This window comes from Dermacentor silvarum, chromosome 7 (genome assembly GCF_013339745.2).
Source record: "Dermacentor silvarum isolate Dsil-2018 chromosome 7, BIME_Dsil_1.4, whole genome shotgun sequence".
Classification (NCBI taxonomy): domain Eukaryota; kingdom Metazoa; phylum Arthropoda; class Arachnida; order Ixodida; family Ixodidae; genus Dermacentor; species Dermacentor silvarum.
In genome coordinates, this window is record NC_051160.1 from 124,797,907 (window position 1) to 124,816,491 (window position 18,585).

The window sequence follows — 18,585 nt, forward strand, 5'->3', positions numbered from 1 at the left end:
TTGTTTACTGCAACATTAGCTGTTTTTGTCTGTTTGAGCTCTGCGCCACCAGGTGGCAGCACCATACAGGCCGCTCACGTTTACGGTTCCGTCATAACGCCCCAACGCCCGGTCCGCCCGCGTTTACCCGATTATCGGACAAGCTAAACCTAATTATTCACGTGTTCGACTCCTGCGTCCGTGGCTTAAGGCATCATTCACTCAGCCGTGAAACGTTCGTCGCGTCACCGTCACATCAAAAACACTACAGCAGGCACGACAGAGCAGTGTACGAATAAGCGACGACGCTGGTGACGTCGACAGGAGCCCGTTTTTGTGTACAGTGCTTACTGACTGGTCCCATGTTCGCCTAAACCTACAGAAATGTGTTCTACAATATGTATTGAATCTGTTAAATAATTTTATGTAGTGTAATGTTTGCATAAACTAAGAATATATTGTTTAACAGTATTCTACCATGTTCTACCATTATTGTTGCTCATACCTTGTCTTGCGTTCTTGGCAAAGCTATTCCTTGGAATTTTGAGAATGACAATATACAAACAAGTGTAATGAAACGAAAAACCCACAGCGCATGCCTTTTATGTTAAATCTTCTCCTACTGAAATATAAAAGTGCGAAACAAATACGTAAACCTAAAAATGATGTAATTTCCTTGGCGCGGTTGTGCACAATCTCCGTGATCGGCCGCGCAAGAGGCCGCGTTTCCACCAGAAAGCTCGCCTACATGCACAGCGTTCGCCGCCAGTGTTTGCCAGTAACGATTACGGTTGCATAAGCTGCAGTTGTCGGGAAACATGAGTAGCAGTCAGGGATCTTTGAATGAGATCACGTTCCACTCTTAAAAGCGAAGCTTAAGCGCCCTCCTAATTTTTTCAGTTACGTTTCTCCCTCCACACCTAGTCACATCATCATCATAATTTTGTCCAGTTCCGAACGAAAGCCTCTCTCAGTGACCTCCACTTACCCCTGTCTTGTGCTAGCTGATTCCAACTTGCGCCTGCAAATTTCCCAATTTCATCACCCCACCTAGTTTTCTGCCGTCTTCGAATGCGCTTCCCTTCTCTTGGTATCCAATCTGTAACCCTAACGGTCCACCTGTTATCCATCCTACACATTACATGGCCTGCCCAGCTCCATTTTTTCCGCTTAATGTGAACTAGAATATCGGCTATCACCGTTTGTTCTCTGATCCACACCGCTCTCTTCCTGTCTCTTAACGTTAGACCTAACATTTTTCGTTCCATCGCTCTTTGTGCGGTCCTTAACTTGTTCTCGAGTTCCTTGGTTAACCTCCAAGCTCCTGCCCCATGTGTGAGCACCGCTAGAATGCAATGATTGTACACTTTTTATTTCAACGACCGTGGTAAGCTTCCAGTCAGGATTTGACTATGCCTGCCGTATGCACTCCAACCCAATCTTATTCTTCTGTAAATTTCTTTCCCATGATGAGGGTCCTCTATGAGTACCTACACTCTTAGCAAATACCGGCTTAAAACAACGCATATAGGGCGGAAAGTAGATCAAAATTTCGACGCTTATAAATGGCTCACTGTAAGCAGCCTACTGCGTATGCGGCCTATTTTATGCGGCCTGCATTTATACGGCCCATAGTAGGGCCGCTTGGTGAACGTCACTCATAACCCCAAATTTTTTATGCGGTATTTGAGATCAAATCTGTCCGGTTTACTAAGCGGCCCAAATCTTATGCGGCCCATCGGGTACTTTTTTTACTAAAAAAGTTGTCGCAGTTTCACCCGAAAGGCGAAGCATCAATTGCGATAGCTACTTAGTAGAGAGCTATACGGAGTAAGGATAGTAGTTTTATCCGCTGTACAAACTTGGACATGCAGCAGCACCGGCAGCAACACACAGCACTGTTGTCGACGCCGTCGGCGTTTTGCCCGCGTTCGCACAAAATGCGTGCGGCGTTGGTGACTGTTGCCGGAGCCTCTGATATAAATAGGCACTTGGACTGACGCTGCACGTAAGCTGCGCGTGCTTGCTCGCCAACGCACAAGGTCACAATGGCAAGAGTTGCACTTCAGGCTTGCTCGCTTATACTCTCTGGACCCAACCCTAAGCCTTCGAGTACCATCAAGGCTTCGCCGTGGAGACGCAAACCTTTTGTGCCGATTATGGTTGGGCATTGCGTTTACTAACATAGCGCCTATGTATTCCGCATATATGAATGACTGACAGCGCAGCCTGTGACCACAGCGGCAATGAAGAATCGATTGAACATATTTGTGTGTCCTCCCGCTATACAGTGCGCAGAGACGGTCTCTTAACAACGCGTTCAACCAAATGGACAATCGGCCTCTGTCGGAAGAAAGAATTCTCCCCCACAGACTGGACTTAACGACACAGAAGAAGGCCGTGCAGTCTCTTCTGCACTTCTTGCGAGCCGCTGGCCTATCGGAACGACTGCGATTACAACGCTCTTCCGGCGTGTGTGTGTGTCTGGATTCTAACATCTGGTTAACCTCCCGGCCTTCCTCACCTTATCTCTGACTCTAGACCATAGATCTTCCTACGATATTTACGAGAGGGAACCCTGGTGTTACGATCGTTCCGCAACATCGGGAAGGGCAGTTAGTGCATGGGCATGAGTCGTACTTGGGCCTTCACACGTTATGCTGACTACGTTAATTACGCTTTTTGTGCACTCACTGTCCCAAATTGCAAAGCAATCTATGCTTCTAAAAGGACAGAAGACCCTCTGAACACGCATATAATTGCTACTAATTGCAGAGGTTCAGAGTGTTGAGGAGTCACTCGGCGAATCCTGCAGCGTTACCTATGATTACGCTCGAAAACAGCCGTCCGCTCTCAGCGTTTCACTCTCTGGTGAATATGTTCTTGCAGGCCTAGTGGCAGACTGCCTACTTGCCTACTTTTTGCTGCAAAGGAATGTGTGGCTGAAATTTACAAAAGGGTTTTATTTTTCAAAGAGCATTCCAAGAGGCGCGGTTCATCTGCATGCAAGTTAATAACAACTTGATCAGTAGCAGTTCCCTATTTTCATTATTAATATTTTGCAGAGTGCGAGGATTATGATATTTATCAGCATCAGATTACATTATTCGTCGTCTTATGATTTCGGTTGCTCGGGCAATGCTCCTTAACCGGCATAGACTTCCAAGTGCGCAGCTTCTGTCGGCATTGAAACAGAGCGAGCGCATTGTTTATGGCGTGCGTGGCTGGGGCCGTACGGGCATTGGAGATGCGCAGAAGAACATGCAGTCGCGGTGAGACTCAAAGTTGTTGCCGTTGCTCTGGCAGCCACCGTACACAAACGGGCGGCAGGATTTGGTGTTGGCGTCGTAGTAGAAACGCGGCATGGAAGCCTTGCAAGGGCCTGTGTGCGGTGGCTTGTGGCAAACGGATGCGACGGACGCTGCGGGAAAGAAATAGAAATCAGCAACAGAATACTGGCATTCGACAAGGCATGTTCTTATAGGAGCGGCACTTCAGCGCTTACGATTGAGAGATCTGCCTAATTCCTTGAGACGCTGATCTGAAACCTCCTCGCGCAATGAGCTTATCGAAACTCGACAGGAAACGCGCGCTGCGAGCGTGACCTACAGCACTTAGCAAGCAATAGCGCAGATGCAATTTTATATACGCCATAGAGCTGGTTATTTCGGATTCATACCCTTAGCGCGGTGTTTGCTTTATTTTATGATTTATTTATTTTTTTTATTTATTTATTTCATCTGCTTTGTTTGGATGCACGTTTGACCACATTTAAGATGTATTTTCCCTCTCATTGAGCCAACCACATTTGATTTTGTGCAATCTGCTCGGGTGGTTGTGCTGCCAAGGACCGATACTATTCTCCGATAGATGATTACCTAAATCAAATAGCCGCAATGATGCAGTCATGCAGTCACGCATATATACAAGTCGTTGTGCAAACTGCCGCTCTTTTCTATCGGAAGTATACACCTATACAAGGACCAGCAATACGTACTCACTCCTCTAGCTACCGCAGCTTCAGTCAAATAAAAGCAATCTCAGCTAGTTAAAGACTAAACAGATCTTTCCATCCACAATATCTACTTTACATGATTTTGTTTGATAACCTTCTCATGGGGGGAGGGGGGAAGGGGTCTCAAGCCTAATTATTTCCAGAGGACGCAGGAACTTTAGCAAAAACAGTTTAGGAGCCTTTGAAATGAAAACATGTGAATTCGCTGTGTAGATTACCTCCCCACTTTGTGCGGATTGTGTCTTCAGATCACACAGCGGCAAAAAGGTGCCGCGAAAAAACCTTTTTACAGGTGCACTGAAATTGTTTTGTAGGCATGTAGTCGAAACATTTACTACACATCAAGTAAACTTAGGAATCAGTGTGCCCTAAATATTTGTCCTTCTTTGAGGTGCAAAGCTTTTTCTTGTGCTGTAATAAGTTCACCGAAAAAGAAAAAAAAGATTACCGGTAATCTTTACTTATTTTATTTAGAATATCTGTTGGTTGTACCTAGCACACGCATACTCGAGTGAAGTGCTCATTAATGCGTGTGCCCCAATATCGCCCACATGTTTAGTCGCAAGGGAGGCTCATTTTCTTGGTATCTTGAGCAATATTACGAAGTTACGGTTCAACATTTACTGATTTATCATGCGTTAAGGAATACTGAAATGGATTCTCTAATGTAGCTTTTGTAATGTTTTCCAGAACCCTCGGAAACGTTTCGGATTTCGTAATTTGACTACGACTAAAGGATGACGCTCTTGTTTGTTATTTCTATTTGAGTAATCTATTTTTACCTAATATTAGATATAGTAGCGACTCTCTCCATATTTGACCTTTGTTGATCCAGGTGAGCTCCATAAATATTTCAACCTTCTGGCTTTATTCGGTGTAGGCGGAGATCTAAAGATGCTGGGGACCTCCCCTGGCATTACCCATATTATTGCCACCGCGATAAACACATATAATACTTTCTAGAGCTACAACACTGTAAGAATTGTGAATACTGCCGAAGCTAGAATAATTCATTCATTGTAATGTCATGCTTAAGCTGTTCTTGACAGCAGATCGAGGTAAACAGTCACAGCTCAACAAGCAGATATAAAGACTTACCAGAAGCAAAATCCTCCGTCATTCCCACCAACGGCTCAACATGTGGATATGGTCTGAGGATCGCTGAAAATGCAAATAGAAATAGCCTTCCTTGGTGGCGGCGAAAAATATCTTCGAAATCTTGTGGACATCGAGAATAATTGAAAATCGTATTTGTGGACGGTTTTGTAGTTCTCTTGTCTATATCTTTTAATGTTCGCGACATCCAAAAAGGTGAAGTTGATTAAGCAGCAATGTTGCAACAAGCAAAGATGCAGCGCAATTGCATATACCTGAGTCTCGTCAAATTTTATGCACATCACTGTTATCCTAATGCGGCATGTTTTATAGTTGAAACCTAATTTTCAAAAATTGGGTGTAACAGATTGCGCGATTCCGACGGCTTTCCAGAAGAGGTGGAAATTGTGTATTTGAAATGACAGTGGCCAGATGGATAAAGAAAAGGTTACATACATTTTCGATTGTTAACCTCAGGGCGAATCATTTTATTACAAAACTGAAGCTGCGAAGCCGTAAATGCATCTCTAATTAGCAGAAATCAAACGCAAAGTATATCTCTGAGGTCCTTATACATTATTCTTGTAGTTTAATCTATTTCTAATGTGGAGCTATGGTTAGGATGTATCGCACGCACATATAACGTCATTGCTGTTTGTCTTCAATTTTGAAACAGGAATATATGATCTGAAGAGAGCCGCAGAAATGTTACGGTGAAACGTTTTAGGGAAAAGCTTAATTGAACTTGCGGTTTCCCGTGCAATTAATGCGCATTCTTCATGTTGTCACCTGTCTGAGCCGACAGCACACGCACGCACCCCCCATATATATATATATATATATTATATATACACAAACACATAGTCATATACGAAGCCAAAAAACATGACACCAAGGTCAACATAAGGGACATTACTGGTACTTACAAAGTAAGTAAATTGCTTGGATAAATATGCAATGATCAATGATGGATATAAAAATGGATTAAAACACAACTTGCCGCAGGTGGGGAACGATCCCACGACTTTGCATTACGGGTGCGATGCTCTTACTAGTGGAGCAACCGCGGCGCTATTTGCCATCCACTTTCTGGGGTATTTGCTTCTCACTACAAGAACTAAATATATGAGCATTAGCCAGCGCCACCAGTACATGATATATAAATATATTTATATATATATATATATATTACATCATAGGAAGCCAAGACACAGATAAACAAAGACAGGGAATCACTGGTATTACAGAGTGAATGAAAGAAAGGCTCACTTAATGGAATTTAAAGTGGATGAAAAAACAACTTGCCGCAGATGGGGAACGATCCCACACTTTGCATTACGGGTGGGATCGTTCGTCTAAATAAGCAATCGATTTCGCGTCACATTGTGTTGGCTTTAGGTTATTCCTGGTGAATACCGTCCCTCTTGATTCTTTCTTCTGATTTCAAATCACGGGCGTGATCTCTGTAGCCATGATGCCTTCATGAAGCCTAGCAGGCTGTACTGGCCAGTTTCCTGCTTTATGGTGGCGTACCACATGGTACTTTTGGTGTATACTGGTTGCTCCGCAAAGATTGCTACAGCCTCGCTCTGCGTCGGCTAACAGTTCTTGCCTAGGCCTCAGGTTCAGCAGTTGTTAGAGTGAGAGTTAGCCGTCTTCATCGTGAATCATCGTGCACATGAGCGTCGTATGTGTCCTGCGCAGCTTGAGCGTCCTGGTTCTACTAATGGCAATTTCTTTGTTACGAATGGTAATTTATCGCAAAAAACCTGGACTGAAATAAACTGAAGCATTACAACCCGAAGCTTTACCACTCGTGGTTTGTTTTTCGTTTATTATGGTTGTTGCTAAAATGTCTCAATAGGCTGACATTTGTGCGTACATTATATACACATAGGCGACATTGCATATATGCGCACGCACGCACATAATATATATATATATATATATATATATATATATATATATATATATGTGTGTATGTGCGTGCGTGCGTGCGTACGCGGTCTTTCGCAATGCTAAAGGAGTTCGCCTAACGTCGTTTTCACAATACCTATGCCTTGCGACGTAAGTAATCTAGGCACTCACGTTTTTCAGCCAAGCAGTTTTCTTCGCACTGTTCCTTGGTCTCGTACTTGTTCTCGTTACCGCCACAGCCACCATAGAAAAACTGCTCGCACCTTCCGCTCTCGACGTTGAACCACCACATCGGATGCATAGCTCTGCAGAATCCGCTGTTGGGAGCCTGGCGACACTCCTTGTCGAAGTTTCTCGCCGCTTTCGAACAGACATAATTCATAGAAATGTTATGACGATTCCGGGGTAAGGGCGGGGGGGGGGGGGGGGATTGGCATTCGCTCAAAGTATTCCCGCTAAAAAAACTCTCGTACTTCCCTCATCGCCTGCAAACATGTGTCCTGTGCTCTTCAGTTTAATACTTGGAATGAAATAGAGGTGCTTTCTTCAACTGGGTTTTCTTTCGGGCTTTTATCATTAGGCAAACCAAGGCAGACTATGCATTTATGTGACGTTTTATTGCCTTCTTCCCTTTTTTGGAGAATGGAAGATGACGCGTGCAATTTAACACCAATTGCCGTTAATAACCTAACACATTAGAGTTATTAAGTAAAATGGAGCGCAGTTTCCAGAATATTACCAAACTAACACACAGTCCAAATTGCGTTTGTGAACAACTGGTAAAATATAGGCAACGATTTAAAATTAGACACAGGCGGATGTTTCAGGCTTGAAATATTTTTTCAGGCTCGTTTTCCAGAACTCAGCTCTGGTAAAATTCATAAGTGCTGAACATAGATTTAATGGTATTGATGGCAGTCGCATACTGCATAGTCAGAATTTGGAAAGAATGGCCAAAGCCTTTAGGGACAAGAATTGTTGATCCATACTTGTTACAGGTTCATGATGGTAGGTCGTAATGTCAGTAAAGTATGTGAACCCTGGTCTACAGTTTAAAATTTCACCAAAATTTCCTTGAGTAGATAAGGATACCTTAGAAGGATTACATTTTTTGTCCTCTCAAGTATGTGTTGTTTTGAAATCTGTATTTTGTTATGCTTGCGACTGCATTTTCTAACAATACCTATATTTAGGTATTGTGGCCGATCATTTCTCTTCACCATATGAATTTATTAGGGTAAACTGTTGATCTATAAAACGAAAGGAAACGGCTGGTCCCAAACACTTCTTCGCATCGTAAGGCAACTGCCACTCGGTCTTAAATTAAAAGGAAGTTCACGTTAGTCATTCAGACGGAGAATGTTTATTTGAATTCAACCTCGCAGGCTACTCCGAAAGATTTACATTAGGGGTAGGTACAATCCTCGTTGACAGCTCCCTCAGAGGCCATGGTAAAGCATCCTAGTTGGGTGAGCAACATAGCGTTGTGTGTGTCCTGTGTTCAAAACTGCTAACATTTTTGCTGGCAGTTAGTTTTCTAGTACTCTTAAGGTACTGATTTCCTTAAGCACTCCCGCATGGGCCCGGGAAGGGCCTCGGCATCAGCAAAATAAAATAAAGTAAAGATTCTACAGCTTCTACTCACCAAACGCGGTGCCGATGAGAGCCAGGATGACGTAGAGCTTCATCTTGATGAGGTCTCTCTAGAAGAACGATGACAGGTCCATCAAAAGTATCGTGTATATATATGGCCTGGAACAATGGTGCACACGCAACGTTTCCGGCGAGAATTATCTATACTTGAGCAATTCAGACAAAGCGACCTCTCTATACAATATGCGCATTAGACCCTCAGAAACTATAATAATCTTTCCACTGTCACGGCGATATCCCTGATACAAAGAGCACTACAAAAAGTAAGAAGAAAACCACGACACCACCTCTCGACCGACAAATAGGGCGTTTATCAACTTCCGTTCGTTATTGCACCAGCCTAGCTCCAGAAAACAGACCGCAGAAAACAGAAAATTACAGGATCGTATTCTGCTGCGTCATTGCACACCAAATACCGATACAAGAGTAGGATATTAGACAAAATACGGCGGAAAAAGGGCACTGCAGGACAGCATTTCACACCTAAAATTTAAAAGTCAATTAAAATACTGCGAGTATTGCGTTCCAATGCACATGATGCAAAAATTCCGTGGAACAACGCACACTTTGTCGTCCTTTTTCAGATATTTTGATTCGTTCTTAGATATCAGTTGGGTGTTCTGAAGAAGCCTGCTGCAGTAATCAGTAATCTTACCCGAATTCATGGAGCCTCAAAACATTGGCGCCGGCAAATGACGGAGATCTGCGGGGCTCACGTGCTAGTCAATATCCCGCGGCATTTTCAGGATCCCCATTTTTTAAAGAGTAACCAGCACTATAATGCTGGAACAGGGAACGAAGATGTGGCCCCACGTGCTTAACTGAATAATCCTGTGTAGACCCCTTGGTCACATTTGAAGTCGAAGAACGATTGGCAACATTGAATAGATGAACACAACACTGCGTCAAACTCTCAGCGCGCTGATAACAGCTGTTTGTCGATATCAACCTCCTGCTCGTCACCCACTTAGAGTAAACAATATTATTAGTACTGTCTCCGTTAAACACAGTGGTTTGTTGGCCCGACCACGCTGCTTACGTTTTGTCTTTCTGCGGCTTCTGTTCTAGCAGGGTCCTTAAGATGTAGCTCGCCAACTAATTATCGGGTGATAAAGCATTTATTTGGCTTTAGTTCGCAAGGAAGAATTCATCGGTTGGGCAAGGAGGTCCCAGGAACCAGTCGACAAGCGATACTCGGAGTAGGGGACTTCAGGGATAAATTTAAATATTTAGAAACTGCCTAAATGAAAGGGAACCCCGTTTAGGCGCAAGAAGATTTTTCTAAAAGAGTTGCTACTGCTCGGAAAAACTTGTGGAAGTCGACAGCTGAGGAGAGGAAAACCGGAGCCTTAGCGACATGGGTTTTTTACAAAATAAAACTTAACAATGTGCTCTACGACTGGAGTGATGTTAAGAGTCGCCGATACGTGTATCTGGTTCCTGCGGTCACGCGTCGTTCGGCTTCGGGGACCGACTGACTTTACCAAAATAAATGTGCACGCTTTAAGATCATTAACCTGAATGCAAGGAGCAAACTTAACAAACAAGATAACCTATAATGCATTCTAATAGAGCACGATTCAGATGCAATCGTAATAACGGAAACATGGCTGCATCCGCATGTGAGTGATGTCGAAGTAACGCCCCCCGGATATTCCATAATAAGACAGGATCGCAGCACTAGCAGGGGTGGGGTAGCTATAGTTGTGAATGGCGACATTCCTTTTACGGTACATAATGATCCAAGCAATCTCGAAACAGTCTGCATTAAAACTACCTTGAATGATCGTATTTTGCTAATCGGCGGTGTGTACCGGCCTCCCAATTCCCCTGTAGAAGTACTAGAAAACTTGGGAACCTTTATTAACGTGCCCGTGCATCCAGATGACAACATATGCCTTGCGGGCGATTTTAATTTGGCTCCAGTGGAATTGATCGGACGTCGAATTCTTCAGGAGGACCCGAAGAAGGGAATTGTGATCAGTTAATAAATATTGCATTTATTATAACCCGACTCAAATTGTGTATGGCTTCACAAGAGTGGGCGCGAAAACTTCAACGCTTTTAGATCTTGTCTTCGTTTCATATCGCCTATGTTCTTTCATTAAGAGCTGTCACATCAATAACGGTATTTCGGATCATAAAATGGTAGTCACCTCTTTAAAGTTGTCTGTGCGCTAACTCCTCCATGTATCAAAAATACCGGTTTTGAGTTTTACATTAGCCGATGATATATCTATTTTACATTACCTCGAAATCTCGTTAGATAAGTTCCTGGGCCTTGTTCACTCTAGTGCAAGCGTGGACGGCCCATGGAATTCCTTTTCAAATATGGTCGAGCATTGTGTGGGCAGATTTGTCCCAAAACGTTTAAAAACAACTAAAGAAAAAAATCCCTGGATAACCAGAGAGATATTTCATACAAAAAGAAAACTAAAACGGAAGCGCAAGGAGTATTTAAAGTACTGCCTGCCAATCGACAAAAGCTGCATTTCTAGTAAAAGCCGGCAGTTAAAAGGGCTAATCAAAGAATCTAAAAATAGGCTCTTTAATGTCACATTATAATATTTTCTTAAAAACACCCCCGGAATATCTTGGCGATATATTGACCCCCCAGCTGAGTCTCCTTCGCATGAAACTCGGATAGCGGTCTAAAAAAGGCCCATGATTTCAACTGTCTCTTCTCATCAGTCTTCACAAGCGATAACGACTTCCTGCCCGATTTTACAGATGAATCTGGGAGGCCGCCTTTTCAAGATATAAAAATTGACCAACAGGGTGTATTTAACCTCTTACCCAACATGAATACTAAAAAAATGTGTTGGGCCTGACGTAATTCCCAATGAATTTTTACAAAGGTACGCAGAGTGGGTTTCTAAATTTCTTACTGTAATTTTTCAAGCATCTATTAACCAATGTTCCTTTCCCAGCGCATGGAAACGCGCTAAAGTTATTCCAATTCATTATAAATTGAAGCCAAACAGAAGTTAAAACTATAGGCCATTCTCCCTCACTAGCACTTGTTCCAAATTACTTGAACATATGATATCTAAGCAACTTTGGTCTACCTTGACAACTACCATATCCTAAACAAATGCCAACACGGGTTCCTTCCGGGTCTCTCTACAGTGACTCAACTAATAGAGACTGTTCAACACCTCTCATATACAATAAATAACCGAGGCCAAACAGACATAATATTCTTAGATCTGGCCAAGACTTTCGATAAGGTGTCACACCCAAATCTGTTAGTAAAAATAAAAACTATAATGAAAACCCTGGCTTATCCGAATGGTTTTCATCTTACCTAAGCCATAGAGACAAATTTGTCGCATGTGAGTGATATTCTTCCTTTTCGCCTCTGGAGTCTGGAGTATATACCCAGGGTAGTGTATTGGGCCCCCTGTTATTTTATTAGTTATCAATGACATGCCGCAAGACATTACCGTTCCCATCAGACTGTTCGCAGATGATTGTGTATTATATAACCATATTGAATCACCTGTCTATCAGACCGTTTTAAACTAAATTTGCAAAAGGTAAAAAATTGGTGTGATAGCTGGCAAATGGTTTTAAATTATGAAACAAACGGTTTACATGTAATTCACTAGAAAACGAAGTATTATTGATTACGCTTATTCCATTGAATATGTCGCGTAAAAACGCGTTGATTACGTATATACTAAGGCCCAGAAAGCCTTGTGGTCACTTAGAAGAAATGTGTATAATGCTACCCCTGAAGTAAAATGCCTGGCATATAAAACTTTGATTCGACCGGTTATGGAGTACGCAAAAATTGTGTGACCCATACACTTCATCGAATCAGTCTAGGCTAGATAAAATTCAGCGGCTTGCTGCATGATTTATTTTTAACAAATATGGTCGTTCCCACTCACCTAGCAGTTATGTGAACTTGCTGAACTTCCCTCTCTAGAGTCTAGAACTCAGTAGGACCGTTTGAAGTTTCTTTTTCTTATTATTCATGACCAGGTCAAAATTCATAAAATGACTATTTTCACTTCTCTCCTAGTAACTATTTTCGTCATCGACACAACATCTATACCTTTCCTCCTACTATTCGGAATGATTGTTTTAAATACAGCTTTTTTTCTAGAGCAATAAAACAATGGAATCTATTATCAGACTCAATAGTAAGGACGTCATCTCTACGCGACTTTCTCGAAAATGTTAAAGCACATGTGTACGCATACCATAACTCGGCCATATTTTAATACTGTACTGAAGGCACTGGGCCATGGTGCTGGTGAAGGAAGAAGAAGACAAGCGACGCTTGGTCGCCCGCTTCGCCATAGCTCCCTTTTTGACTTGTTTCGGTCTACCGATCAAACGCTAGTTTGAGTGCTGCTAGGCAAACGTCCCCATTGGATCTGGTGGACGTGCTGGGTTTCTCTTCCACATCCTGGAACTCCGCAGTCGGACTCTACCACCACCTCCTGCGATAAAAGATCCCGGACCGTCCCAGGCTGCTGTTTCCGTACCCACGACCATTGTCTGCCCTGGCGTCGTCCGGTAGTGCGATCCTTCTATATTTATCAGAGCAGACGACCTCGACGTCGAGGATTGGCTCGCTGAATACGACCGTGTAAGCGCATATAGTAATTGGGCAGACCTCGACAAGCTCACTAATGTAGGCTTTTATTTGACAGGCGTGGCGAACCTCTGGTTCAGAAATCATGAATCCAATTTTGCCACCTGGTCCGCTTTCACAATCACGTTGAGGTCTTCGGCCGTCCCGCCATTCGCCGCCTTCGTGCTGAGCAGCAATTGGGTCTGCTTGAACGCGGTTCGCTGTCCACTGATGTGCGGCCATCTTTGAAGCGGTTGTATCACTCCTCTATGCGTGAGGTGCTCATGACATCGTTACGAAAAGAACGTTGAATCTTTCGAACCACTTTCGTATTGCCAAGCTTTCGGCAGAATTTGATGCAATATCATTGCTCATGTTTTTCTGTGATTTTAAGACTTACTGGAATCCGACAAGGGCTCGCTACAAGTCCTCCCTCATAGGCCGACTGCCAGCAGCTGACACTTTCGGCGGGTGGAAAAAAATTCATGCAAGTGCGTGAGTGTCTTCCATATCTCCACCGGGGGAAGCATACCGCACTTCATCGGTTGACGTGAGAATGAAGAAGGTTCGACACTTTTTGACCAAGCCTGGTATAGTGCATAGGTACTGCCGCTCGTACCGGTTCCCGCGGAGCAAACCGTAGGCGAAATGGTGCCTAGTAGAAATGCTTCTTGTGTAGAGGCTGCAATTACGTGAAAATCCCGCCGCCCCTTCTGCGTGTGTAGAAACCTTGTATTTAATGGCACTCACTGCTACAAATAAGAAAGTAGCGCACAAAAAGAGTTTCGTAGCCTCTTTGCAGGAATAAATTGCCGGAACTTCATTGATAGTGTTCAGAAAATATGAACTAAGTGGTATAAAATATTAGTATGCTTACGGATAAAACACACATGAACTCTGCAACTGCCACATACGTGCATACTGTGAGCTGTTTTCAGTGAGAATGTTACTAAACGGCAAGCCTGCAAACAAAGACAGAAAGATTGTGGGGTTTTACGTGCCAAAACGACGATCTGTTAATGAATCACGCCATAGGATTAATTTGTACTGGACTAATTTTGTACCCCTAGGGTTATTCAACGCGAAGCCATTGAATGGTACATGGGCGTTTTTGCATTTTACTTCCATTGAAATGCGGCCACCGCGGCCGGGATTTCATCCCGCACCCTCAAGATGATGATATTTGGTGTTTTGTGGCGCAAGGGCCAAATGTGGCCAAAGAGCGCCAAGACAATGAATGGTATGTTTGCCATGATCAGTGAGTTTCGATGATAGGATGCTTTGTGGCTGTAAAGGGGCCTAAGAACAAATCGCGGTAATGAGCGTAAAACATACATCGAATAGAATTATGGCAGTGACGTGTGGAGTGATCTGTGGGCCGTGAATGCATGAGAAGTGGTCATGGTGCTAAAATTTAAGGGTATAAAAGTAGCACGACGCCTACCGAAGGCCTTTGTAGCCAAAGACTACGAGGCACGTGCTTTCTTTAATAAAATACCGCTGCAGCGGCCTCTCCAGAGAGGCCGTGCTACAAGTCACCTGGATAGATAACACGAAAGTTCTGTATATATTTTAAAAACGCGATGATGGATTGGTATTTAGAAATAGGTTCATTGCCCAAAAACATACAAGGATGTAATGGGAGATTTTGCCGTGATGGTAATGGAAAATGTCTTTTCCTCTGAGGCTCCAGTTCAGGGCACTGCAAAAGGACATGAAGTACACTGAGTGGCTCGCCACATTCATCACAGACAGGGGATCGCCACCGGACAATAAGTATGCATGTGTACTGTATGTGTGTCCTATCCTGAGTCTGCAAAGTGTAACCTGTGTGCGGCGTGTCTTTGATTCTGGTGGCCAATGAGCGAGATGAGGCTTGATAGTGTGTAATTTGTTGCCCGTTTCTCTGTCTCATAGGCGTTGCCAGTAGGCCCTGACCTTTTTCTTAATAAAGGGTTTTAGGTCCATTACAGGGACGGCTATGGGTGAAGTGGCAGCGTCTGTAGGAACTGATGTGGCTAGCTTGTCGGCCAACTCATTCCCTTCGATCTCGCGGTGCCCTGGCACCCAGCAGAGCACAATTTGCTACTTGGATGCATACGCGGTGCAAATGGTGGAATAAAGAGTTATAATTACGGGGTTTCTGTGCCTACTTGAAGTTTTTAAACATTTAAACACGCTTAAAGAGTCAGTGTAAATGACTGCCTTGCGTATGTCTAGCTGTTTGATGTGTTTAACCGCCACCAGGATGGCGTAGGCCTCCGCTGTAAAGATGGTTGTGTTTGGGTGTAGAACCCCCGCAGCAGAAAAGGACGGACCGGCCGCCGCGTAAGACACGCCAGCGTGTGACTTTGAAGCGTCAGTAAAATATTCTGGACAAGAGTATTTGTGCTGCAATTCGAGGAAGTGCATACGGATATGTGCGACCGGCGCATGCTTTGTGACCTCAATGAAGGACAGATCACAGTCAATCAGCTGTCACTGCCATGGCGGCAGCTCTACAGGAGGGGGCATGACATCGTGCTCATGGAGCGACACATCCATTTCTTCGCCAAGACTTCTTACTCGCAGTGCGTAGGGCTTTCTCACGGAACGGCAGTTCAGAAAGGTTTGGGCACTGGACAGATCGTTTATAGTTGTGTAGGCAGGGTGCGTATTGTTTGAGTTCACTTTTAGGAAATATACAAAGGATAAGTAAGTTCTCTGTAGATGTAGCGACCATTCATTTGATTCGGCATAAAGGCTTTCTACGGGGCTTGTACTGAACGCACCCGTAGAGAGGCGGATACCCAGATGGTGGACAGGGTCTAACATCTTCAAGGCGCTCGGCGTCGCGGAGTGATATATAATGGAACCGTAGTCTATACGGGATCGGATGAGGCTCTTATAGAGATTCAATAGACATCTTGTGTCACTACCCCACGTAGTGCGAGACAACACTTTCAAGATGCTCATTGTCTTCAGGCACTTGTTTCTTAAATACTTTAGATGTGGGATAAACGTTAACTTCGCGTCCAGAATTAGGCCTAGGAATTTGTGTTCAGTTTTTACAGGTAGACCCTCACCTTGTATCTTGATGTTGGGATCAGGGTGCAGACCTCTCTTTCTGGAGAAGAGGACGCATGTGGACTTTTGTGGGTTAAGCCGAAAACCATTCTCGTCTGCCCACTTAGACAGTTTGTTCAGTCCAAGCTGAACCAGCCGCTCACAGATTGCAAGGTTACATGACGTAAAGCCTATCTGTACATCGTCGAAATATACTGAATAAAATATGTTGCGTGGGATGTACAGATGCAGAGAGTTCATTTTTATGATAAAAAGGGTGCAACTAAGCACACCACCCTGTGGTACTCCAGTTTCCTGCACATATGGTCTTGATAGGGCATTACCCACACGAACACGGAATCTGCGGTTGGACAGATAACTTTCAATGATATTCAGCATAATGCCACGTATTCCAAAGTGTGCGAGGTCTCTTAGTATTCTGAATCGCCACGTAGTGTCGTATGCTTTTTCCATATCAAGGAAAACAGACAGGAAGAATTGCTTGTGGACAAAAGCCTCACGAATCTGAGCCTCTAGGCGTATCAGATGGTCAGTGGTGGATCGGCCGTCGCGGAATCCACACTGGTATGGGTCAAGCAGCTTGTTTGATTCTAGGAAATGTATCAGACGGCGGTTTATCATGTTCTCAAAGACTTTGCAGATGCAGCTTGTTAGAGCTATGGGCCGATAACTCGATACGGACGATGGATCCTTGCCCTGCTTCAGGATAGGGATTACTATGGCCTCTTTCCAGGCAGAGGGGATCTCGCCGGAGGTCCATATAGAGTTGTAGAGGCAGAGAAGGGTTTTCTTTCTTTCAGAGGACAGGTTTTTCAACATTTCATAGAGTATGCGGTCAGAGCCTGGGGCAGATTGGTTGCAACAGGTGAGTGATGCTTGCAGCTCTGCTAGGCAGAAAGGTAGGTTATATGGCTCGTTGCCAGTGCTCTTTCGGTGTAGTTCTTGTTTTTCTATTACTGCTTTGTAGTTTGTAAATGCTGGAGAATAGTGTGATGAACTGAACACATGATCAAAATGTGCACCCAGATGGTTCGCTTGGTCCTCCAGGCTATCTCCCTGCGTATGTACCAGGGGAGGCGGATGTGTTTGTCGTCCTCTTACTCTATTGACCCTGTTCCAAACCTTGGCCGCATCCGTGTATGAATTGATGCTTGATAAGAATGTTTGCCAGCTGTCTCTCCTGGCTTGTCTCCACGTTCTCCTACCTTGGGATTTGATTTTCTTGAAATTGACAAGGTTTTCAGCCGTAGGAGAATCGCGAAGCTGCCTCCATGCTTTGTTCTGCTGCCTACGTGCGTTCCGGCATTGTTCATTCCACCACGGAACACGGTGTTTGCTAGAAAGTCCACTTGTTTGGGGAATACACTTAAGAGCTGCATCAATTAATAAATTAGTAAAATATTCGACGGCACCGTCTATTCTGAGCGATGAAATGTCAGCCCACGAGAGCGTACTGGTAAGTGTTTGGAATTTCTTCCAGTCCGCTGCATCGACCTTCCACTGGGGGGCGTGTGGTGGAGATTCGTATTGTCTTGGTGTTCTCAGCAGTATTGGGAAATGGTGGCTCCCGTAAGGGTTTTTTATAACTTCTCATTCAAGTTCAGGAAATATGGATGTAGAAGCTATGCTGAGATCTATAGAAGAAAAAGTTTTGTTTGGAAGACAATAATATCTAGGTTCCTTTTTGTTCAGCAGACACGCACCGGATGAGAAGAGAAAGCCTTCAATTAGACGGCTTCGCGCATCGATGCGAGAGTCACCCCACAGACCACTGTGTGCATTCAGATCCCCAAGCACAAGTTAAGGTTCTGGCAATTCGTCTATAAAGGACTAAAATTTGTTTGTGTAAGTGGCAATGTGGGATTATGTTAAGCGAGCAAACGGTGACGAGTTTGTTTAGGAGAACCAGTCGAACTGCCACTGCTTCAAGGGGCGTTTGCAGCTGCAAACGTTGACATGCTATGCTTTCGTGAATTATAACGGCAACACCGCCTGAGGACGCAAGAGCATCATCGCGGTCTTTACGAAACGTAACATAATGTCGGAGAAAGATTGCATGTTCCGATTTTAAGTGAGTTCCCTGTACACACAGCACTTTTGGATTAAATTCGTGGAGAAGTTCTTGGACATCGTCGAGGTTCCTAAGAAGACCTCTGACGTTCCATTGTATGATTTGTGTATCCATAATGAAAGTAAATTGGTGCTGTGTGTACTAGAAAAGGAAATATTGCTTTAGATTACAGAGCCCTTTCCAGGCCCCGTAACTCGGGAT

The 18,585-nt window shown here is 44.0% G+C and overlaps 1 protein-coding gene across 2 annotated transcripts in view; it reads right to left on the reverse strand.

The window, feature by feature from the left end:
* The window catches only part of LOC119459726 (boophilin-H2), a 143,567-nt gene extending 134,851 nt beyond the window's left edge, over positions 1-8,716 (reverse strand). Inside the window, exons 1-4 of one of the 2 annotated variants that reach the window (XM_037721362.2) lie at positions 8,652-8,708; positions 7,178-7,366; positions 5,093-5,155; positions 2,950-3,400 (exon numbers count right to left, since the gene is read on the reverse strand). In XM_037721362.2, the coding sequence (XP_037577290.1) occupies positions 3,189-3,400; positions 5,093-5,155; positions 7,178-7,366; positions 8,652-8,694 (507 nt within the window). In that variant the 5' untranslated portion in view covers positions 8,695-8,708 and the 3' untranslated portion in view covers positions 2,950-3,188. Of the gene's footprint in view, positions 1-2,949; positions 3,401-5,092; positions 5,156-7,177; positions 7,367-8,651 lie in introns of those variants that run through there. The other variant, XM_049671188.1, reaches the window with a different exon arrangement.
* Positions 8,717-18,585: the final 9,869 nt, after the last annotated feature.